The sequence below is a fragment of the Nelumbo nucifera genome, chromosome 2 (genome assembly GCF_055504915.1).
Source record: "Nelumbo nucifera cultivar China Antique chromosome 2, China Antique-T2T, whole genome shotgun sequence".
NCBI lineage: Eukaryota > Viridiplantae > Streptophyta > Magnoliopsida > Proteales > Nelumbonaceae > Nelumbo > Nelumbo nucifera.
The window spans coordinates 21794682-21820324 of NC_142650.1; the positions used below are offsets into that span (position 1 = coordinate 21794682).

Below are 25643 nucleotides of genomic sequence, written 5' to 3' on the forward strand. Positions count from 1 at the left end.
TTTTGTTTAGCTTTTTTTACTTAATATGCAAACTTCTGGAGGCCATAACTTTGTAGTCAAATGTCCGATTTGGGTGATCTTTTTTCCCAAGGCCCAAAGGCACCTTTCCTGCCCTACTATTTTTGCCAAAAAATGCCTTTTTGGCCGTAAATATTAATTTGTAAAATAAAAAATGGAACTAAAATAAAATAAGTATATGTTATAGCAAATATAATTATATATTTTGAATATATTTATATAATTAAAACTATTGCATATGTATTATATAATTGTGCATATTATATACATACATACACACATATATATCACCATCACGGTTCAACCCCAATTCAACCTTTGACCCATGAACCTCTCCCTTTTCTGGGTCTATGCCCAATCCGGTTCTCTCAGTATTGCTCATTACAGGGTGCACTCTTATTCTATAAAGGCCAAATGGTAATCCTAGAAAACTCAGCCCATATACAACAATTACTGGACCCATTTCATTCTTCTCCTGTCAGTGGCCACTCTAAGGTGCTTAGAACCTATCAGAACTAGCGTCTCAGCTCTAGAAGGGAATGAGAGGCCAAGTTCACAGTTTGTTGCAGCATGTTCTACCTGCCAGCAAAGAAATATGACACTCAAATGCTAGTAGGTTTACTTCAACCCCTGCTCATTCCCAATCAGTGTGGGAAGACATATCTATGGACTTTGTGCCTGGCCTTCCAGTATTTTCCGGCAAATCAGTCATTATTATTGTCATTGATCACTTTACCACATAGTCATTTTGTTGAACCTCATTCCTACAGTGCAGCATTGGTTGTCAAGTTGTTTGTGAAAGAAGTGGCACAGCTGCATGGGATACCTCGCTTTATCATATCAGACTGAGACTCGGTGTTCATGAACAGGTTTTGGTAGGAATTCCTTAAGCTCAAAGGCACTATGCTCCAGCAGTCCACCAGTTATCATCCGCAGACCGATGGTCAAATGGAGGTGGTGAATTGATGCTTGCAGACATACCTTCGTTGCTTCGCAGGTGAGAGACCTAAAGGTTGAATGAAATGGCTCCCTTGGGCTGAATAGTGGTATAACACCACCTGTAAGGCCTTGTATGGACAGGATCCACCACCTCTCATCCCTTATGAGAGAGGTTCTATTGCAGTGGCCTCTTTGGAATAACACATCCTACAGAACATTAGTCTTCAAGATCTCAAGTCCAACCTTCTTCGGGTCCAACAACTAATGAAGAGAACCTATCATAAAAAGCAGTGGCCAGTTGAAATCCAAGTGAGTGATTGAGTGTACTTGAAATTACAGCCTCACATAGGGATGGCAATTTTCCCCATCCCCGATGGGGTATATATATATATATATATATAAATGTTATTTATATTTAATAAATATTATTATATTATTTATATTGTAAATATTATTATATTATTTATATTATATATATATCAAAATGTATTTAAAACATTATTTATAATTTAATATTTTTATTTATTTTAAATAAATTTATTTTCAAAAAAAAATACTGTTATCTAAAAAAATTCTGGGGATTCAGGTCCCTGCGGGGAACCCATCCCCGTCAGGGATCGGGGATGGAGGACAAATTTCATCCCCGGCAAGGATTGGGGATGGGGATGGGGATGGGGGTTAATTTCAGAATCGGGGGTGAGGAATATGATCCCTGCCCCATTGCCATTCCTAGTCTCACAAGCAAACCGTAGTGACAAGACATGCTTGGAAGTTGGAACAAATCAGCACCCAAATATTTTGATCCATTCAAGATTCTAGAAAGGACTGGTGGAGCTGCTTACAAACTCAAACTACCTCTCTCCTCCAGAAGACATCCCATTTTTCATGTCTCACTCCTAAAAGTGCATCAGAGAAGGAATGATTAGCTGTTCAGATTTACCTTGGCACAATGGTTGGGTTGTTCCATTGCGAGTCTGTGACCTGGGTGACCAGGGTTCAAATCTTGGAAACAGCCTTTTTGTATGTGCAGAGGTAAGGCTGCATACATCTGTCCCTCCCCAGACCCCACATTGGTGGGAACCTCGTGAACTGGGCTGCCCCTTATTTACCTCAGTTCACTGATGAAGGCACCTTGGTCATGGAGCCACTTAAAATCACACGCTTCTGCTGGGTCCAGAAGGATGGCCAAGTAATATCAGAAGCTCTCGTGGTATGGTCTCATTTACTACCTGGGAGCCCTACTTCAAGTTACATGAAGATTTTCCGCAATTGGAACTTGATGCCAAGGTCCAGCTTGAGGGGACGGGAGCTGTTAGGCCTGTTCCCATTCAGCCCATGGTACTTCAGCCCAATTCCAGCTCAGGTTTGATCCGGCAAGTTTCCAGACAAAGGCAACATCAGTAGAAGGCGATTATAGATTCCCATGGCTGTAACTGAACCCAATTTATATTGTTGTAAGCCTATAAAAGGCAGGAATTCAAATGAGAAAGGCATCACAGATTCATAGTTCAGATCCAAGTTCTCTCTCTCCTATCTTTCGTCCATTTCAAGAGGTCCTTGAAGAGAATTTCATAGAATGATTAGCCTTGATCCTTTTTGTGATTTTTTTTTTTGTGGCATGATCACTTTTTGAGAATTAATGCATGTTGAAAGAACTCCCGCCCCTCAGATAACACAAAAAGGCAACTTAGAATCACTCTAGCATTCTCTACAAATCACACTAAGTGAACAAAGCATCACCTAACCAAGCTCAATAGCAGCAAAGAAGTTCAAATCTTCATTGAAAAATGTAAAATATAACATAACAAGTATTTACTCTCCACCTCAACCCCCAAGCAGAAGAGGCCAGCCTACAATCAGTTGAATTACTAAAAATACCTCTAATAATAAAACTTCTACTTAATAAACAACACTGCACCTAACAACTAAATAAGGTGAAATCAAACAAATAAAAATAGATTAAATAAAACTAGAGCCCAACAACTGAAGTAAACATGAATCCAACGAAAAGATCAAAGTATTACCGCTGCCCAAAACTCAAGGAATGAGCAGAAAAACATCACTAAAGATCCCAGTTGGACCCAAAACCATCATCATGCCATATCAGAAAGCAAATGACCACATGTAATGCGTAACTCAAGATCCTAGAACTAGATGCACTATGCACGATCACCATGCCATATAATAGATGAGCATGTAACATTACAGCCTCTGATGTCTCCAGGGGCTGTTTAGAATCCCCATCACAACTGGTTCTCAACATCCATGTTGAAGAAAACAAGTTAGATGACAGTGACAGAGTGATCTTGTGGAGTCCTTGTGATCTTTTGTAAGCATTACTTAATTTACTTGTCTAGTAGAGACTGTGACCAATCCTACTCTAGATGAGAATTCAACAAGAAAAATAGAGAATAGAAGAGGAAGAAGAGAGAAAGAGAGTAAGAGAAGAAGAAAGGAGAAAGAAGTCAAAGAGAAAGAATTCATAAAAGAGTGGGTAATAGCTTGCATTGCCACCCCAATCAGCTATTTTTATTAAAGATTTAAAAGATAGCTAACTTACAATAATGCCCTTACTAACACAACTCATCAGGAATTCCCTCTCTTCTCTTAATTTAATGAAGTTGATGTTATTGATCAAAAAAAAAAACACACAACTCATCAGGAACTAAAGAAAGAAACTGAAATAACCAACTTGCTGACACTACTAACATGCTAACAGCAACATAAATAAAGACATTATTGCCCTACAACTCTATAAATTTCAAATTCATAGATTAGACATGTATCATCATGAGGTTTAAACCTTCACAGGATACAAGTTGTGAATATTCAAACATTTATTTTCAACAATCCTTCATCTCACACAATAGAAGACCAAGAGACCATTTGAATTATAATTTTGAATGTTGGATAGAATATAAGATGGAGTTTAAATTGGCTTCAAAGTCACATTCACTGCCTACAATAAACTGATGAGATTAGATCAAAGTATCCTTTAATAATAACAGCATAACAAAGGGAAGTCAAAAATGAAATATCTTTCAATAAGCAATAAGTAAGATTGTCAATGGAGTTGGTAAGTTGGCAATCTCTAGAGGTCCCGTGCCATTACAAGACACAAAAAATAGGGGGAAAAAACAGAAAACAACACTAATGGGTACATAGCTAAGAACTCTCGCCTCATTAAATAGAGACCAATTACTAAAGCCTAAGGTTACCTTGTTAATGCCCAAAAACAGTTAAAACCTCAAATTTGATATCAAAACAAGATCTAATTCTAACATAGAGCAACAAAGGTGATACAAAAATAGAACACACCTTCCTTTCAAGAGCTGCCACTCTTTGATGGTACTCATCTCGCAGTGATTCAACTTCTAATACATTGGATTTTTTCTGTAGCACAATGTTCAACAAATAACAATCAAAAAATATGCATTGATACTTGCAAAGTGGTTTCAGCACGATGTATAATAAGAATGATTTCCTTGATGGCTACACAATACCACTTCATAGGTGTTAAATAAACTTGGAACAAACAAGTGCATCAACAATATGAAATAAATACAACGAAGCACAAGCAAGAATGTATGAATGAACAAAGAATAGTTCCAAAAACGCATGCTCCCATGGAAGCATAGACACTCACTTTGCTGCTAGATATTGCACTCTAGGTCCCATTTGGCATCCATCCAAAGAAATATTTCTTTTTGTTTCTTGTGTTTCTCTGGACGAAAAATACATTTGGATTGACAAATAAACGAGAAACGTTTGTTTCTGGGAAGTGAGAAAATCTCGCTACTCAATGGAAATTGAACATTACGTATAACATATGTTTTAGCAGAACTTAAAAAATTGTATACATGTGTGGGATTCACACATGTAAGGAAGAGTGTTTTGGTAATTTTGTTCAGAAGTTAGAAAATAGGTGCAAAACTAAACCTTGTTGTCATTTTCATCCAAACGTTGCACTGAAGAGCACCATCACCTCCCTACCTCCATTGCTCACAGATCTTTGTCTCCAGTAGGTGTGGCAACTGGCAATTTTTAAACCCAACCATTAACTGACAATTTGGGTTGTATCCATTTAATCCTAAGTCATTGACAAGTTGGGTAACCCAATAAAGGGAGATTTAATGGTTTGGGTGGGTTGGATCATAGTTATCCAACAGGTAACCATTGACAAATTTGGATTTTTTTCAGTTTCAATTTTCACTCTCTTCCCTTTCCGCTTTGTTATCTTGATGTTCACCCCCTTCCCTTCTCTCTCTCTCCTCTACCTCTCTTTCTTCCAAGATCCAACCCTCATCGGAGGTTGAAGATGGTAGCTAGTGGAGTTTTTTAGCCTAGACTATCTCTCTCTCTCTCTAGAAACCGTAATCTGAATCCTAACCAGGAGGAACTCCATAGTATTACCACCATGCACATCGGAGCTGCTATGGTGAGAACTTAGGAGTGGCAATAAGACCCAAAAAAAAAATTGGACTTACCAATGATATGGTTTGAAGCCCCAGAATCAATGACCCAAGGAGATTTTGGAGCATCAGAGAACACATGGAAGGCAGAGGCTATGTTACCTGATGTAGACGCAAATGAAGTTGAGGGGGTAGGTCTTGAATATGTCTGTCGGAGTGACCTACCATACTATTACAGATGGTCACGGAACAAATTGAGGATGTCTTCTTTGAGACCAGAACTAGTAACATCTACAGGGAATCAAGGGAGTGGCGATTGATATTGATGGAGTACGTACTGAGAAGGGAGTTGGATTGGTAGAGAGGAATCAGGAGGAATTAGAATGGATTTAGGAGCAGATTTGTGTCCTATTGGAGGAATATAAACAGAAGGAGGAAATGCTAGAGGTGATTCCAAATAACCCGGAATCTGAGGCAAGATCCAATGGATTGGGGCAGGAATTAGGAAATACAAGACAGAACAGGAAGTTAGTTGGAAATAAGGATAGGAAAAAGAAGAAAAAGTCTGAAGTAGAGAGACTAATAATGGACATTGAAGGGGATATCAAGTTCAGTGGCAGAGGGGAAAGGAAAAAGAGTTCTAAATGAAGGAACACAATTCTGGAGGGCTAAATTCTTGAAGGTAAATGAAGATAATCAGTTGGAATGTAAGGGGTTTGGGCAGTGCTAGAAAGAGGAGATCGATTAAGGAGTTACTTAGGAGAGAAAGACATGATGTTATGATGCTGCAAGAAACAACATTAGCTGAATTGGATAGGAGATGGGTTAGAGAGGTTTGGAAAATAACAGGGGTAAGATGGTGCTCAGCTCCGTCGTGGGGAGCTTCGGGGGGAATAGTTATGTTGTGGAGGGAGGACTTCGTAGAACCAATAGAAGAGTTAATAGGAAACTTCACTGTATCCCTAAAATTCAGAATGGTGGAAGATGGTTTCATTTGGGTGCTAAGAAATGTGTATGGTCCAACTAATCACAGAGAGAGGAATGAGTTATGGGAGGAGCTTCATGGAATTCAAGGTTTAAGGGAAGGCCCTTGGTGTTTGGAAGGCAACTTTAATGCAATAAGATTCACAACTGAGTCAAATAATCCCAGACAGGCCATCACAACTAGTATGAGGAAGTTCAATGGCTTCATTAATTCCTATGAGTTACGAGAGCTTCCCTTACTACAGGCTACCTACACCTGGTCCAATTTCCAAGAAAACCCAATTTGCTCGAAGCTTGATAGGTTCCTATTTAATGAGGGTTGGGAGATCCATTGGAGAGGTTTGGTGGCTAAGGCCCTACCTAGGATAACCTTTAATCATTGCCCTATAGAAGTAGGACAAGAACCTTTTGATAATGGACCCAGACCATTCAGATTTGAGAATATGTGACTGACACATCCGGATTTTTTGCCTAAGGTTAAGAAATGGTGGAGTGAAGAGATGAGAGAAGTGAAATGGAATGGGGTTAGATTCCACAAAAAATTAAAAAGGTTGACGAGCAAAATAAAATAATGGAATAGGATCAATTTGGAAGAAAGGAGGAGGTAAAAGCTAGATTATTGATTCAGATTGAGGATTTAGATGCAAAAGAATCCCAAGGAATGATGGATGAGCAAGACAGAGAAATAAGAAGGAAACTGAAAAAGGAGTTAGAGGAGATCTTGTTGAGGGAGGAGATTTCATGGAGACAAAAATCCAGACATAAGTGGATCAAGGAAGGGGATGGGAATACCAAATTTTTTCATGCTATGGCTAATGGGAGAAGAAGGAAAAATTTGATACTAAAGCTGGAGGTTGATGGTGTGGAGATAACCTCTCAAGAGGAGATTGCTAGTAGGATTGTGGATCATTTCAAATCAATCTTTTAGAGACCTTTAGAGAATCGGTTAATAGTGGGGGAGGAGAATTGGCCAACTTTGAACCAAACAGATAGGGTATGGCTAGAAAGAATGATTGAGGAAGAGGAAATTAAACAAGCTATCTTTTCTATGGATAGGGCTAAGGCACCAGGTCCAGACAGATTTACAATGGCTTTTTTCAGGATTGTTGGGACATAGTCAAAGAAGATTTAATTGGAGCCTTTAGAGAATTTGAGGACAAACATGTTGTGAGTCCTGAAATCAATGCCACCTTTCTAAACTTAATTCCTAAAAAGACTGATGCCAAACACCCCAAAGATTTTCAGCTAATCAGCCTGGTGACAAGCATCCATAAGATTCTGGCAAAAGTGCTCTCTAGGAGGATCAAAGCAGTTCTACCTTCTCTCATTAGCCAAGCACAAGGAGTCTTTATACAGGATAGATAAATTACGGATCAGATCCTTATTGCAAATGAGAGTGTGGAAGAGATGAGGAGATCGGGTAGAAAAGGATTTGTCTATAAACTAGACTTGGAGAAGGCCTATGATTTAGTGGATTGGAGTTTCCTGCTGGAGATGTCAAGAAGACGTGGATTTGGGGATAAATGGTGTAATTGGATAAGAGGATGTTTAAATTCTTGTCATTATTCTGTTTTGGTGAATGGGGTTGTTAAGAACTTCTTTCCAGCCAATAGAGGTTTAAGACAAGGTGATCCACTTTCCCCTTTCCTCTTTACTCTTGTTGTTGATGTCTTCAATAGAATGATCTCCAAAGCAGATGAGGAGGGCCAAATAAAGGGATGGAGATGTTAGACAGATATGCCCTTAGCTCCAATTAGATTGAAGTACCTATTGACATTTATTGTAAATGAATAAAATACATAATTGATTCATGTCATTGTGGTGTGTTTCTGTGTAATACCCTTAAACTGGACACTTATGAGACTCGTGTTAGTTTAGAATCTTCACAGCCGTTGGATAGATCTGGGAGATTTATCCTGCCAAGGCTGACACTGATATACCGCCAAGTTGGTTGGGGTGGCTTGTCTCAGCTGCCAGGGTGAGACCTGAGGTACATGTAGTGTGGGTTTTCTTGAAGCCCTGAACCTGACCGAAATTCTAGTATTGCCCTGGACCTTGGAGATAGATGGGCAAAACTGGAATGTTACACCTGACCCCTAGAGTCAATTATGGTACTGCACCAAGTGTCAGATTGGGTTGTCTTTGATATGCCAATCAGTGAGATCCTTAGAGGGGGTCAAAACCTAGGTATGTTGGGACAGTCTGAGAATTCATCTGAGTGGGTGATCATAGTGACAGGATCAGCCCCTTTGTCGAACAAAGTGAATCGGGGGTGCACTCTCTCTAATGGAAACTTAAATTGCCGACAGTTGATTTCAACCGTTGAAATTTGTTTTGCAAAATATATTTATATAGAGATATACATATATATTATGGTTTCAAAATGTTTGCAAAAGGTTTTAATTCCCGGGATCCATGTGAGTAGAGTGCAACATTGTTCCTTGCGGCCGAGGGAGAGGTCCTCTCTTGTCAGACAGTGGTTGATCATTATGGGCTGAGAGGTTAAGTGTAAGACCATTGAGGGTAATACCTGATGGACTAATCTTACATTTGCGCACAGTCCTTGGGTTTTCATAAGGTGATTGGACCCAAGGACCATTTAGTGTAAATGTTAGGCCCATTAAGAGCCCATGGTGATGGACTTAGGGGTTCACTGTCTCCTACAGTGAATTTGGCCAGGCCTTGTAGCAAAGGCCGGGCTGAACCCATGTGGCTGATGTGTAGATCAATGTTTGGATCCCACGCCATACAAGGAAAGCCAACTGGGCAGCAGGTTAAGAGGTTAAATGAGCACATAAACTTAATGGGCCTAAAGCCCAATTCGAACTAGGCTTAAGTCAATTAATTAAATAGGGGCGGATCTGGGATTTGGATCAGCAGATAAGATAAGGGATTATCCTTATCCACTTAAAGAGTCCAGATCCAAATAAAGATTTGGATCAAAGGAACTCCTAATTTGATTAGGAAGGCTGATCTTTATCTGCAGATAAGATAAGGGATTATCCTTATCACTTAAAGAGTGCAGATCCAAATAAAATATTTGGATTAGGAAATTTTCTCTTTAAGGCTATAAATAAGAGAGCAGGGCGGACCTCCAGATTCATTCACAGTTCGATGAATACAGAGAGAAGACAACACAGTTTGACTGCTCTTGTCTTCTGCTCTTTTTCTTCCCTATTCTTGCCGCCCCTACCTAGTTCGATCTCCACCTATGGGAGTGATCAAGAATTTTTCTTGATATTGCATCTTGGTAGAAGAAGCAATCTAAAGTCGTGCTCACCAGCCCTCTACCCCATTCTTGCTGAAGAATTCGGTTCTTGCTGAAGAGTTGTCCTGCTGATCCTGCTTCACCTCACACTATGTCATCTTCAGTGGAAGCAGTTTTTGGTTTTCTCCTTGGGCGTGAACACCTTCATTGAGAGTTATTGCTACTCCGTATCAGGTATATCCCTCTCCTCCCTTTTGGTTTTAGATTTGGTCTGGTTTGGTTCGAGATTGATCCTTGAAAATGCAGTTTTCTAAAATAGGGAATGCGATTCCCAAATGGGAGAGAGAAATTTTGAAATTTCGCCCAACCTTCCTGCAGGGTTCCGCCATCCATACGATGGATCTCTCATCCCTTCAGGAGAATAGGGAACAGAGGCATTCCAATAACTCACCTTCAGTTTGCTGATGACATTGTTATTTTCTGTGAAGGGAATGAGTTAAGTAAGGTGGAGAACCTTAAGAATCTAATAAGAACCTTTGAGAATGTCTCCAACTTGAGGGTAAACTTTGATAAAAGTTGTGTGGTTGGAGTAAATAGGGAGAATAGGGAGATTGAATACATTGCAGAGTGCTTAGGTTGCAACATTTATTCTGGGCCTTTGACATACTTAGGGCTACCCTTAGGAGCTAACCCTAAAGAAAGTAGTTTTTGGGCCCCTATTGTGGAGATATTTGATAAATACTTGGTGGCTTGGAAAAAGAATTGCATCTCAATAGGGGGTTGGCTGACTTTAATTAAGGCTACACTTGCCAATCTTCTAACCTACTTCCTTTCAGTGTTCAAGATTCCTCCAAGGGAGGCTAAGAAACTGGAGAAGAGAATGAAGGACTTTTTATGGGAACCATGAGAGGTGAAAAAGGATCATTTGGTTAGATGGGAGATAGTTAACAAACCAAAGGAAGAAGGGGGTCTAGGGATAGGGAACATAGTGCTGAAGAATGTAACCCTTTTAGGGAAGTGGTTATGGAGATGGCCCCGAGAGAGAGAGAGAGAGAGAAACTATGGCATGATGTGGTGGAAAGCATACATGGCTGCTCTGGAAATGGATGGGATTCCGGGATATCTCATCGAGTTACCCTCACAACACCTTGGAAGGATATACATGGTATTCTCCCCCGCTTCCTCAGTTTGATCAGGTATGATGTTGGTTCTGGTAATGCCATTCTATTCTAGGAGGATATTTGGATGGGTACACAACCCCTCAAAGATCGTTTCCCCTCACTCTATTCCCTCTCCCGTCACAAAAATGAGCCAATTGCAAACTTTCTCCGGAGCCCGTTAACCCCCTTGTCTTTAAACTGGGACTTCGGTTTTCATAGAGGGTTAAGTGATGGTGAGTTGAGTTGTGTTGTTGAGTTAATTCATTTACTAGAATCTGTTTGCTTGGACCCCACTTTTTCTTATCAAAGAATTTGGACTCCTCTTCCAAAAGGTACATTTACTTGTGCTTCCTTTCTAAAATCCCTCAGTTCTAACCCCATTTCCCAAGGTTTCCCTTTCAAAGAAGTCTGGGCGCGACCTATTCCCCCCAAAATTGTTGTATTCTACTGGGAAGTCTACTATGGAAAAATCAATACTTTGGAAAACTTATAGAAAAAAGAGACCCTCTCTGTCTTTCCCCAAATTGGTGTTCCTTGTGTAAGGCCAAGAATGAGGATTGTTTCCATTTGCTGATCTCTTGTTCTTTTGCTACAGCTTTATGGAATTGGAGCCTTTGTTTATTTGGAGGTAGGTGGTCTTTGCCTTCCGATTTAAGGTTGTTATTTAACCCATCTTTTTTTGTTTGGCACACTAGAAGAGGCAAAGTCATGTGGAAATGTGTCAGGGCAGCCACTTTGTTGACTCTTTAGGAGGAAAGGAATGGAAGAATATTTTCAAAGAAGGAAAGAGGGTTAGATGAAGTGAAGAACTGCATCCTTACAAGAACAATCCATTGGCTGAAAACATTAGATATGTTTGATGATTTCTCCTTTGATGACTTGTGGAGGAATTGGTTAATAATAGCTAACACTTCAACAAAGATGAATAGAATCTTGCCAGAATGGGTTCCGCCTTTGGAAGGTGTCATCAAGTTGAATTTTGATGGAAGCAGCCAAGGTAACCCAGGGCCTTCAGGTATAGGGGGTGTCCTGAGAAATAAGGACAGCAACATAATCTCCTTATTCTCAGGACCGGTGGGAGTAGGGGACTCCACAAGGGCAGAAATCCTTGCTGCAGTACAAGGAATTCAGATTGCTAACCAGCTTGGAGTGGAGCATCTCCTAGTTGAAGGGGACTCTCAGGTGGTAACGGGATGGCTTCTAAACCCAGATACTACCATTTTGGGGCTACAAAGATCTCATCAAAAAAGTAAAGTGGTTAACCAGCAATATGAGAGTTGAGGTAAAATGGGTTAGCAGGTCTGCTAATTCTATGGCTGATTCTTTAGCCAAACAGGGGGTTTCCAGGGAAGACCTTTTTTGTGCTACTTTGTAAACTATTAGTAATCTGGAATTTGTACTTAACTAGCCCGGAGAGGTTGCAACTCATGCCTCTACTCGGGGACTTTGTACTATTATCTATTGCTCATTAATAAACTTATTCTAATCATCAAAAAAAAACATCTACATGGACCTGGGATGATTCTTGGGAAGCCAAGTTAGCTGAAGTGTACTTTTGGGTGGGTTTCCTGTTCTGTTCTAGTGTTGATTTCTTCACCGAATCCAGGGCCCATTTTGGTTTCCCAATCAAATCCCAAGTTCCCAACAGGCCTCAAGGGTGTGCCTGGATATCTGGCAGTGTGTACACCTAGGGGTGTTCAAATTTGGATCAAAAACCGAAAACCAAACCAAATAAGCAAATTTGGTTCGGTTAATTCGGATATTGGTTCGATTCGGTTTTTTATATGTGAAAAAGCAGTTTTCGGTTTCAGTTCGGTTTATGTACAAAGTTTAACCGAACCGAACTACCATTCCTAAATGCTAAATCTCCCTTATCCCTTTGGGCTTTGGGCCCTTATATAATAATAGTAAAATTAATTACTAATTTACTACTTTACATTCTTTACTAATTACTAGTATCTAGTAGTAGTAAGTGCTAAATTGGATGTGGGAAACTGGGAATTGTCGAATTGGAATATTGTGATTGATTTGGGAAACTCAAAAAACACAGCCAACCAGACTTGCCAAGTTTGGCTAGGAGTCTAGAGTCTAGGAGGGAGCCAAACTGTCAAATTTCCAGTTTCCAGTGGAAAGTGGAAACTCTAAGAGGCAAGCAAAGCAAAAGTGCAAAACTGTGATTTACAGTTTTACACAAATAACAAATTGAGACTGGAGAGAGTGAGAGAGTTTGAGACCAAGAGAGTTAGAGATGCTGAGAGAAGAAGAAACTTTTTTGAACTGACTCTTGAGACTGCATAGTACAGAGATTCAGACTTTCAAAGAACAGATATCAGACTGAGAACAGATTTTACATTTTGAGACTTCAGAATTCAGACCTGCATGGCTGCACCAGTTAATCCAACTATCCAAGTGAGTTGTTCTTCTCCTTTGTCAGTTTTTTGAATTTACTCTTGAGACTGCACAGCTGCACCAGTTTATTTGAAAGTTGTTTTGTTTTTATTTGACAGAAACCGAACTAAATTTGGTTTGGTTCGGTTCGGTTCGGTTGAGGGATATGACCAAACCAAAGTCGGTTAGGTCATCGGTTTGGACCGAACCGAACTGACAGAATGTACACCACTACTTATCCTTATCATCCACCTTCTTCTGACCAGTGCCTCCCCTTAAAGGCAAAGAAATAGGCTCTCCCTTAGAAGCATTCATTGCAGACCTCCTACTCTCCTTGGACTGGACCAAAGCATATACCTCTTGGACAGAAGGGAGGTCCTTACTACCCAAAATCTATACCCTAATGGGTTCATACACAGGGTTGAGGCTTAACAGGAATGCAAACACACATTCAGATAATAGTCCAGTTCTTTCCAAACTGACGTAAGTGCTAACTGCTAAATAGTATGCAGATAAACTTCTCTCTCCCTGCTTACATGTGGAAGACTACCTACAACTGATAAATCCTAGCATAATAACTCTGCTCTGAACATGTTGACTTAGCCTATTCCTATATTTCTCGGACTGTGTCTGCCCACATAAAATTCTGCTCCACTGAAAGCAACATGGATTTCAAAAGCCTTGACATGATCATATAGTTCTCCTGATCCCACTTATCATGCTTAGTTGTACCTGCTTTTGGTTCCTTTTCCATTGATATACCCAATGATTTAAAAGGCACACCCAAGGCATGCCTAGTGCACAGGCGAGGCGCATAGCCTAGGTCCCAGGCGCAGCATTTTCAAAAGGTGTGCACTTGGTGCACGGTGCACCTTGTGCTTCAGCCCAGGCGTGTGCCGTTTGAAAATTTGTGCATATCTCTATCTTTTTGTGTTTAGTAGCTGGGTCGGGGGCTTCACCCCCAGAGCCCCAACCAAGCTCCTCAAGGCAAGCCCATTTGCTAATGTTGCTCATTCATTAATCCTAAAAAAAGATATTTTCAAAAGACACTTAAAAGTTATAAAACATCTTTAAGACCCTAATATGGACTTGTTTGGGTTGCCTTGAGGGACTTGGTACAAAGGTGGCTCGTAGAATCAGGAATGCATAATGTTTAACATCACATTAGCTATTTGAAGTAATGCAATTGGGAAAAAAATAAAGAGAATAAGAGTTTACATGCTTGAATATGTTTTATATGCTATGCTTGATTTTATTTTTAAATTTTCATTTTAAATATGTTTTACATGTTATGTTTATGTATTTTAATTTGAGATAAGAGGCTTTTTAAATCATTTATTTTAAAATTTAAGTTTATATTTTTAATTAATAATGTGTTTATTATTTTTACTATTTTGCATTTTTTGAATTTTTTAGAATTTTTGTGCCTTGCTTTAAAAAGGTGCACGCCTCAAGCGTAAAATGACCCTTGCGCTTTTAAAACATTGGATATACCTGGCCTTGCCTCTAGCAGTGATATCCAATCGCAATTCCTTAGACCATGCCAAATAGTTCAAGCCATCCAATAGAGTGATAGTCATGGGGAAATTCATGGTATCATGATTACTAATTTAGTACTTAATCCACTATGAATGGAAATAGTTCCAGATGTTCCAGACTCTTCAGAAGCCATAAGAAACAATTCTAGAAAATCTTGACGGGTATGTTTTCTATAGTTCCCACAAAGAACAGGTAAACAAATACCACTGCAGAGTTGGAACCAATCTGCCAAGCAATTCGATGCCAAAAAACACAAGGCACAAACAACTGGTTTGTGCATTTTTCTACCACAAACAGGTCATACAGACCTCACACAAGCTGGCTTAAGTGACACAGTTAACAGGAAACCACTGCAGTACCATTTTTCTACCACAAACCAGGTCACTCATGACCAACACGGGTACATAACCTGCTTCAATTTGGATCCCCAGATCCAAAAAGGAACTACTCCTCTACACCATTCAGCCACCACACAACTGAACTATTCTTGGTGTTTGTATTAAGAACCAAGTTTAAAGGATCACAAACAACTGTTCTAAACTAGTCCGATCAGAAAATTTTAATTTCCCAATCCGAAAAAGGTAAGTTGAAATAGGAAACTCATATCAGTTCTCTTTAATCACTTCAGAATGAACATCCACTATAGTCCAGTGTTGATTCAAGGAGTTCTACTCAGGATAGAAGGGAGAGAAAGCAAATGAGAAGAGTTCAGACCTGTGTAATTGCTGTCTCTCCTATTTCCATCCATGAAGAAGAGGGGAAAAAAGGACCAAGAAGGAGGAACTAGTTTTGCAACATCGTGCTCTGATACCATCTTATCATAGAGAATATCAGTAGAAGAGACAAGAGGAAAAAGAAAGATCAGTTTGAAAGAGAACTAAAAATTCTAGCTGGTGGTGCTAGCCATATTATTTATGTAGGGCGACAATTACAAAAAGGAGAAAAAGACTAAAGTGCTTCTAAAGTTCTAAGGCACATAACCAGGACTTGCATCAAAATCCATGGTTTCAGAAGAAGTCAATGGGGGATGTTGGAATTGGTTAGTTTCTGTCAGGATGCACAGGATGTTGGAAACTAGTTTGAGGAGATCTTAAGTAATTGGTTGGGTAGGTGTTTGTATCTGATTTCAGTGTAGGTAATGGGCATATAAAATAGGGTTGTGGAGTGGGATTTCTGTTGCGGATTGAGTGATGCCTTATTACATGTTTTCTATCTATAACTTTTTTTTTGACTAAATGAATTTTCTTTTCTTATTTACTATCAAAAATTCTGTAGTAAGGGAAATGCCTTAGGAGTTACAGTGTTACATTACAAGTATGCCTAGCTAATAACAAACCCATGTTTAGAATGGAAAAGGGTAACAAGTCCCTTTTTCTTTTCTTTTTCTATTTCGATCAATAACTTCATAAATCCTAAGTAGAAAGAATCAGAGGAGTACAAGGACTGTAAATACAAAGCAAAGTCGATGAGAGATAAAAACTATTATTTCTACCGACACCATGCCCTCTCTTTTACAACTGTGCCCAGAAAATATTAGTACATCAGCTAGGGAGTTGCCACTTCGCATAATCCAGCTGAGAGTTACTTCCATGTCTCTTGTTAACCATCTGGATTTTTTTTTCATTGTTGAAGATCCAAAACTTCATCCCCTCACTCTGCATCCAACTCACTACCAACTTTGAATCACCCTCAATAATCAATTTTCTAATGTGCAGTTCTTTCACCCCTTGTACACTTTCCATCATAGCCAACACTTCTGCCCTAAAAAAATCCCCCACCCCCAGCCAGTCCTGAATATAGGCCAATTATCTTGCCTTTCTCGTCTCTGAATACACCACCAATACCTGAAAGTCCTGGATTTCCTCTGATACTACCATCAAAGTTAGGTTTGATGACCACTCTTCCTGGTGGACACTAGTAACAATCAATAGTGGTCTTACTTGAACAAGAATCTGCCACTTCCCTCCAATTTCTGATGATATCATCCATTGAAACATTTGAGAATGCTTCTAAGGATTTCAAGAAAAGTGCCACTCTAATCATTATTGTTTCAGTAATGTCTTCTTTACTTCTCTCCTTCTCCAAGAATAATCTTGAATTCCTTTCTTCCCAAACTGTCCATATTGTTGCCACTCTTGTACATGTCTACATGAGTCTCCCCCTTTTCTTAGGCAATACAAAGGTAGTTGGAGCAAAGAGACTTTGAACATCCACCAGAGGATTCCACCTACACACAAACAAGCAGAAAACTATTCCCAGATAGAAATAATAAAAGGACAAGAGATTAGTAAGTGGAAGCAACTCTCACCATTTGCCTTGCACAAAATACACCAATGAGGGGATAAACATCACTTTGGCCACTTTCTGTGAAGTAGATCACAAGTATTAATCTTTCCAAGAACAACTTCCCAACTAAAAGCTCCAATCCTAGTAGGAATAGGCTTACCCCATACCTCCTTAACTAGAAAGGATGGCAAAGAGCTAGTGGAGGGATGAGATAAGGCTTTATAAAAGGAGGCACAAGAAAAAGAACCTGAAGGAGTACAAGTCCATATTTGGCTATCATGCATAGATGGGTCAAGGTAGACTTCTTCCAAGTTCAGAATCTCTTATGCCCCTACAAAAGCCCAAATCTCAATTAAAGTCATTGTTTTAGGTAGAACCGTGAAGGAACAAGGAATTTAGAAATGGGCTTATTTTTAAAACAAGTGAGTGCAAAAAGTGAGGGAAATTGCTCCTTCATAGGGGAAGACCCCACCCATATGTGTTCCTAGAACTTGATGTGGTTACCACTACAAAGATTGTATCTAATAAAAGGAAGGAAAAGAGGTAGTACCGCAGTAATGGCTTTCCAAGGAGAGGTTTGATTTGCCCTAGCCAATGCTCCAACATCTCATCTATTGTCCAAAAGCCCATGAATACTCGTTATCACTTTTGTCCAAAGTTAGTCCCTGTCTTGAGGCATTCTTCAAAACTACTTTCCTAACAGGCTAAATTTTTTCTTTGTATGTTACCTATCTCCAAGCCCCCAACATTTTTATTTCTACTGACCACTTCCCAACTAATCCTATCATCCTTTTTCCTTCCCCCGGTTCCCATAAGAAATCTCTCATCATCTTCTCAGGCTTTCTACTCACTCCTACTAGGATCTTGAACACTGGCAGGCAGTAACAGGTGGGTTGGATAAGATTGACCCAATCAAGGTAATTCTGCCACTCAAAGATTAGTATCCTTTCTTCCATCCAACAAGCCTCTTGGAGAACCTTCCTAAAACTGGATTCCAAAACCTAGCTTCTTTTGGGTTGGCTCCAAGGGGTAAACCTAAGTAAGACAGAGGCCATTAAGCAACATTACATCCTAAAGTAGCTGCACAACCTTCAATCTCCTCGTCTTCCATATTAATCCCAGCTACGCAGCTAATTTCAAAATTTATTTTTAAACTTGACATTCTCTCAAAGAGCTGCATTTAAGACTTGAGGTTCTTAACCCAATCCTGCTCATCTCTTTCACACAATAAAACCGTATCATCCACAAACTGTAAATGGGTAATCAGTACAAAATCCTTTCCCACTCTCCGCCTTAGGATTAAGCCTCTCGAATCATCCCTCAATATGAGTCTACTAAGAGCATTAGCAATACGAGTGAACAAGAAGGGAGAGAGGGGATCTCCCTGCCTGATCCCTCACCTAGCCGAGAAAAAATCCACAACTATGCCATTAACTATCACCAAATAGTGACAGGTTCTCAAACACCCCCATATCCATTTACATCACCTATCTCCAAACCTACACGGTTTCATTACCTCAATGAAAAAAGTCCAGTCAACCAGATCATCAATAAATTCCCACAAGTTTCTTTTTTAGAAACTGTTTTTATGAATGGTGTGATCCATGAGTTAAACAAACAAGACTTTGACTTTCAATAAATTCCAACAAGTTTCTTTTTTTCTTTTTCTTTTTTTTTTTTTTTGGGGGGGGGGACAAACAGAAAAGCAACTTTCAAAAAATATTTTATATGAATTCAGTCTCCAAGAAAGAGAGAAAAAAAGAAAACTAAAATATGGATCAAACAAAAAGGACCACACACTCAAATGACATAAATTATGAAGCAAAAGAGGGGAAAAAAAGAATATCTGTTAGCTGTTAGATCATAAGTTTCATCTAAAAAGTGAAAAAGAAAACAGTATTAGAACCATACCTACCTTCTGATCCTCCATTACGGCCTTTAGCTGCTCATTTTCAGTCATCAGCTTTGCAATTTCATCAGCTTTTGCCTGGAAAACATTTAATGTTTCAAATTTTCAATTACCAAAGGCTGTAGACTATAACAAGAAAATTATGTATTAAAAATACGAGCATGCAAAAAGGCCAGTAAGCAAAGACAATAATGATCAAAGATAAATCAAGACAAATACCAGTAGATTACAAATCAATAATAGTTATCCAACATATCACCATCAAGCCCTTGGAGATCAGCAAATAATACAAGCCATAATTGGAAATGATTTGTTTCCAAATATTTATTATCTCAGAAAAAAAGGATGTGAACTTTTCCTTCTTCATCTTTAGGATGGACTAGCATCTTTGTTCTTCTCCTCTTTTGTTAGTCCAGCAGCAGTTGCAGATTCAGTTTGAGAGGAAAGTCTTACTTCTGTGGTCCATTAATCCATTTGCTGTATTTGGGGCTTGTTGAAAGAATCAATAGAAGGATATTTGAGGTAATGTGTAGAACAACTTGCAGAATTTCTCAAGAAATACTTCTTTTGTCATGGATTGGGTTTAAATCTTTTAACAGTGACAAAAAATTCTGTAGATGAAGGGCCAAGTTGTTGAAAACATTTCCAATGCTCTTTAAGTTGGGTATGTATTTCTTTTTGCAGTGCAAGTAGAGAAACTACTTACCACCTACTAATCTCCTGCCCATTTGTTATATGTATTTCAGAATGGTTCTCTTCTTTTGGGTGCAGATGGGACTCATAACATGATAGTTATGCATGATGCAAATGTGAAATGAATGTAGTATGAGAAATTTGAGATACCTGAGCCTGCCTAGCAGCCCCTTGCAATGCAGCTTCCATCATTTTCATTTCCATCTTTACTTTATCCATTTCAGTCACAGAATTGACAGTGTCCAGTATGTTGGTTCCAGAGCTTAAATGTTGCTCTTTAGTGTCAGGCTTGAAATCACTAGCTTGTTGGTTCATCTCAGCTGTGCTACTTGGTGATTCACCAGCATGAGGAACAGATTCAGAAACCATATCTGAAGGCAGAGCATTTGCAGATTGATTATCAGAGGATTCCCTGAAACCATCATCCTTGGCGATACCAGTAAAACTTGATTCAGATGTCTCAGTCTCAGCTCCAACATTTTTATCATGTATGGTCTCAACATGTATAATAGGACACTCCTCATCAATGACTTCTTTTTTTCTCTCGTCTTCACCCTGGCTCTCATGCAAATCAATACTTGAGTTTGATTCACCTGGCAGATGGAGAACATTTGCTTCAGCTTGTTCTACTTCATCTACTCCTGGCTTACCTCCAACTGACTGTGATTCTTCACTAAAACCCACTTCCAAGCTTTCTTTCTGTTGAATGGAGTTTAATGAGTTCCCTGCCTCAGCATTCTCAACAAAGGTATCATCTGTCCTTGCTAACGATGGTTGTGGATCTTCATTGGATTCCCTAAGATCTGAAACTGCACTGTTCATGCTTTCTTCACTACTTGGATGTTCATTTTCCTCCTTGATTTTGAGTGGTTCATTTTCTTTGTCAGGAGAAACTTGTTTAGTGGCAGCTAGAGGGACTGAATCTTCGCTGGATTCCCTAAGGTTTGAAACTGCATTATTCATGCTTGCTTCACTACTTGGATGCTCATTTTCCTCCTTGGTTTTGAGTGGTTCATTTTCTTTGTCAGGAGAAACTTGTTTTGTGCCAGCTAGAGGAACTGAATCAGTCTCTACTCTTTCTTGTTCTTGATCTGAAGATTCAACTTTTTCCAAAGGTTCAGCAGAACTTTCTCCACCTTTGTGTCCCATAAAGGCCATGACAGGTTCAAACAGTGTTTTCCTCTCCGTTGCTGAAGGCCATAATCCTGAAGCTAAATAGTTCATACAGTAATGCAAGATAAAACATAATAAAATCAATTCAGGTACTCCCACAGTATGATAACTCAATTTGGACTTGTGGCATGCACTTCTTACTTTTGAATTCTGGGAACAAATCTAGCCTTTGGTCCTAGCTATCTAAGGGTCTTGGGATGGGTCAACTGGAGACAAACCTAGCCTTTGGCATTCTTTGCACAAAGTGTCAGCTCTCAGCCTTGAACCTGCACTCTCACGCTTGTCATCCCAAGATTTTACCATTACCAAGCAATGGCCCCTAGTTTGAGCAATAGCTATTGATACAAAAAAAATATCCCACAAATAAAATTTTAATATGCCTATCCAAGTTAATAAATTTGGAATATGAACACAAAGGCACTGGATTCTACTCTATTTGATTTTCAGTCTAGAATATGCAGTATGAAATTGCAAGTTGTGGCATATTGAAGTCCAAGTTATGCAATTAAAAATCCAACTTTTGTGGGAATACACATACATATGCATATCAAAAGGCATTTAGCATGCATATGAAAAGTACATGTTACTTACAATAAGTGAAGGGTACTAGGGAGTACGATTTTGCTGCTGAAGCTTCAGGAGCAAAACACCATGCTGAAAATACATGATTGGCAGAGGCAACATCTCCATTGCATTTTGGTCATCAACATAAATAGGTGTATTGACCCAAATGACACGAAATGCTCTGTCATCCAATCACCTTCCCTCAGCACCATGTTTTATGGCTGAATCTTCAGCAGTAGATCTATGCTCCCCACAAGGCACTGTGTGCAGTAACCTAAGATAACTGAAGATTCTTGACATTCAAAGAAACCTAATCAACTCAAATTCCAGGAGTGGCTAATGGAGTGAAACTGAGTTGGGACCTAAGCCTTAGCCAAAGGCCTAATGCGGTTTGTCCCAGGTTTCTATAAAGAGTTCTTTGTCTGCACATACGTGTCATATCATTACACAAAATTCACACTAAAGAATATTATGAAAATTGTGAGATCTATTAACGTTTTCCAAAATGCAGACAGAAAATCGTACCTTCGCTCGAGTCAGATTTCTCCTCCAACCCAAGAGCGCTATCAAAATTCTTCTCTATATTCTTCACGCTCTCACTAAGCTTTGTCACTGCCCCGGCTAGATCCGGGAAGCCCCCCAGAGAGACCCTCCCCAACCACGCCATTCTTTAAGGAATAACTGAATTCACTGAATCCAACTCCAAATTTCTCAGATCAAAACCATTAAAACCTGTAAACAACATAACAAATGAAGTTAAGATCGATGACGTAAAGATCCCAGCTAACCAAAGGCCAAAACCTAAACATTTTTTTCTCGCAAATGTCAGAGCTCGGTGTGCACACAGTAAAGATCAAAAATCAAGGCCATCGACGAAAACAAAATGAATTAAAGAATCTGTTGTCCATCAAATTCCAATATTTATCTCTCCTTTATTCTTGTTTTTTACGACAACATGATCGAGTAAAACGCAAAACTGGCAAAATCCAGAATCTAGAGCAAGAAGGAAAGAAATATAAACTAAAAAACATAATAACTGGGAGAGTACGTAGTATAATTTGTCATGTAATCCATACAATGGAGCCAAAGAAAAGTATATACCTTCACACAGATCGGATCGACGATGTCGAAGCTGGAACCCGGCCAAAACGCGCGAAATTGTGTTTACTACCAAACGGAATGTGTTCTCTGGATATGTGACATGGATAATCTGACAATTTAGGGTTTGAAATGCAGATGTATGGATGACTTCGCCAATCCCCCGTCGGTTAGTTGAAGGAGATTGGCTTTCAAGGAGCTTGAAACGGTAAGGTATTTTATGTTAAGTACTCAAAAACTTACAGAACGTAGAGAAGGATAGTCGGACAACTCGGGATCGACTCGCAAGTCGCACCATCCCTGGAATTTGTCTTTTTTTTGGGTCCCCCTTGTACTATAGGGTTAGTGATAAAGTCCCTCCTGTGCTTTTTTTTTGCGACAAAGACCCCCTGAACTTTAGCCATTAGACAAGGACCCCCTTCCGTTTAACATTCTGTAAGTTAATTTCGAAAAAAATTTTATCCGGCTGTTTAAAGTTAAATGTCCAAACTACCCTTTTATACTGTTCATTGTCTTCTCGATTGAAACCGTTCTCACACCGTCCCAAACCCGACCATCGCCAGCCAATAGTGGCAAGGGCAAGACATTTCCCGCCATTTTGACTGATGCTTGGGAGTTGGGAGAAGATTAGACAATATGAGAGTGCTCTTTAGTTGGGACAAGAACTCTCATCGCATGGACCTTTACCATCCGATGTGATGGTTCCGAGAACTCCGCCAAGTCCAATGGATCCGGCATTCAACGATAACCAGCCCATGACTCCCAGAGAAACAGAGTGCTTTCTTTGGTAAAGGTCCAAGGTCGGTTTCTCAGGCGCTGTCAGTGTGGAGCAAAAGTCGAAAGCGAACCAACCGAGACCAACTGTGGCATGCAGTTCAGTCAGCACTTCCGGTTCTCCGATCGCCAGCATGACAAAAGACATGCCCAAAGAACATAACAGTCTTTGGCGGCCCCATTCCGGCAAAGACCTGTGCGACCCATCCGGTGTTCTGGGAGTGAATTGAGAGGCCCTGATATGGATGCATTGGTGGTGGGCCATGACTGGGTCTGGGTGTCCTGATGGGTGGGAAGAGGAAGCCTGCGTATGCGTTGTTTCTTCCCAAAGTGATACAGAGATTTGGCTCTCAACACATCATTCACTGAGCTTCACCTTATGGGAACCATTCCCTTAGGACATGCACATCATTCCTTCACTGCCATTAATCTTGTTTCTCATCCCTTCTTCCTTGTTCACTCTCATTCTTGGCATTTATGGTGGTGCTCTCTGTTACAGACATACGAGCAAACTCATGAGAGAGAGAGAGATAGATAGAGCTAGCTTTATTTCTGCGTATGTACCTGGATCTTGTGATTTTTCAGAAGAGGATGGTCTAAAGATGGCTGTTTATGTCTGTGAACATAGTCAGCAATGATATCTCCATCTGGGATCTGAACAAATTAATGAGAAAATGTTGGAATTTCAAAATAAGGTCTACGCAGGAGTCGATAAATCAAAATGAAGGATACCAAAGAACATGAGAGCAATGGAACAGTGATGATGAGAAAATTAACCTCTATGGTTTTAATAGCGGGCTTGTTGATCTCCAAGTGCATCTGAAATCTTGTGAGTCTCAAGCTTGATACATGTCTAAAATTTGTGTAGTTCAAAGCCAAAACGTCGACTGTAGATCTTTGGAAGAAAACAAGGAGGAAGAGCCCGCTCTTCCTTCTGGTTTTGTGTAGTTAATGACGGGCTCGCCTCTTCATTCTGGTTTCATTATCCATTTCATTCAGTGCCACCAAGAAACTGAGAATCAGAGCCCTCTCTTCCTTCTGGTTTTGTGTAGTTAATGGCGGGCTCGCCTCTTCATTATGGTTTCGTTATCCATTTCATTCAGTGCCACCAAGAAACTGAGAATCAAAGCCCTAGCTCTTCCTTCTGGTTTTGTGTAGTTAATGGCGGGCTCGCCTCTTCCTTCTGGTTTTGTTATCCATTTCATTCAGTGCCACCAAGAAAATGAGAAGCCTATGTCGCCATTACTGTTAAAACAAATAGCACAAACAAATCAGAGCCCTAGCTCTTAAATTCTTTATGAAATATCTATTTGGTACTTTCTTCAAGATATCCATTTCAGAGGTTAAATAGGTTTTAAGGCTCCGTTTGGTTCGTGGGATTGGAATGAGAAAAAAGGGAATATTCCAAAAATATTTTCTTTTCTCTTATTTGGTTTGAGAGAAAAAAGAGGGATGGAATGGAAAATACGTGGAATGGCAGATCCCAAAATCATGGAATCGGGGGCGCACCAAAACAGTGCGACCCCGGTGGAAAAACTATGAAATAATTGTTACCACTTACCATCACAATGAACAGAGGAGGGAATGCCAATAAAAGCGAACCAGTGACAACGAAGAGGAAGGAAAGAAACAGCGCGACTCCTGGGTTCATCTTCATCTTCTCTCTGTCCCCTGTCTCCCTTTCTCAGTGCGACTCCGTCTTCCTCTTCTTTCTTCTTCCTCGTCTTCTCTCCCTCAGTATTCTCTCTTCTTCCTCTTCAAAATTCGCCCCTTTCAGAATCCGCAAATCTGTCGAGATGGAGCTTCAATGCAACCTATCAGAGAAATCGAGTAAGAAGATTTGTAACCAATTTCCTTGATCTCTCAGACTCGAACAAGGAAACCCTTCTCATCAATTTGTCGCCTTTGTTCATAAAGTTTCCAACGAAGCTCCTGGAAAGAGTCACCTCTATTCGTGAAGTTCCCGTGCTTCTGTTCATGAAGTTCCTGAAGATGTGCCTTTGTTCATTTGTAAAGTTCTTGAGGATGGATGAACGAAAGAGGACGGTGAACAGTACTTTCCCATCCCATCTTTTTTCATCCCACCCAAATATTTTCACAAACCAAATGGGCCTCAGGGAAAAAGGGCAATAAAAAGAAAATAGAAAAGGTTTAGTAGGGTATTTTGGTAATTTAACGTTTTTCGTCTTATGACTAAACGGTAAAGAGGATCTTTGTCTAATGGCTAAAGTTCAGGGGGGTCTTTGTCGTAACAAAAAGTACAGGGGGACTTTGTTACTGACCCCATAGTACAAGAGGGTCTTTGTAATTTACCCTTTTTTTACGCCTAAAAAAATGGATAATGGATTTTTTAGGGGTTCAAATCAGGCTAGATTAAGCTGGGTTGGGTCAAACGCTCATCAACCCGAGTTGCTGAGCCCCAACCCCAATACTGACCCGACCTGATCAAATTAGGTTGAGACCTGGTTGGGCTCCGGTTGACTTTATTTCTTCCTTTA

At 39.8% G+C, this 25643-nt stretch overlaps 1 protein-coding gene across 2 annotated transcripts in view; it reads right to left on the reverse strand.

The window, feature by feature from the left end:
• Positions 1-22598, reverse strand: part of LOC104595157 (golgin candidate 5-like) — a 64488-nt gene extending 41890 nt beyond the window's left edge. The window contains exons 1-5 of one of the 2 annotated variants that reach the window (XM_010255758.3): positions 22375-22598; positions 21799-22005; positions 19687-20747; positions 18850-18921; positions 4276-4350 (exon numbers count right to left, since the gene is read on the reverse strand). In XM_010255758.3, coding sequence (XP_010254060.1) covers positions 4276-4350; positions 18850-18921; positions 19687-20747; positions 21799-21940 — 1350 coding nt within the window. In that variant the 5' untranslated portion in view covers positions 21941-22005; positions 22375-22598. The remainder of the gene's footprint in view (positions 1-4275; positions 4351-18849; positions 18922-19686; positions 20748-21798; positions 22006-22374) is intronic. The other variant, XM_010255759.3, reaches the window with a different exon arrangement.
• Positions 22599-25643: the final 3045 nt, after the last annotated feature.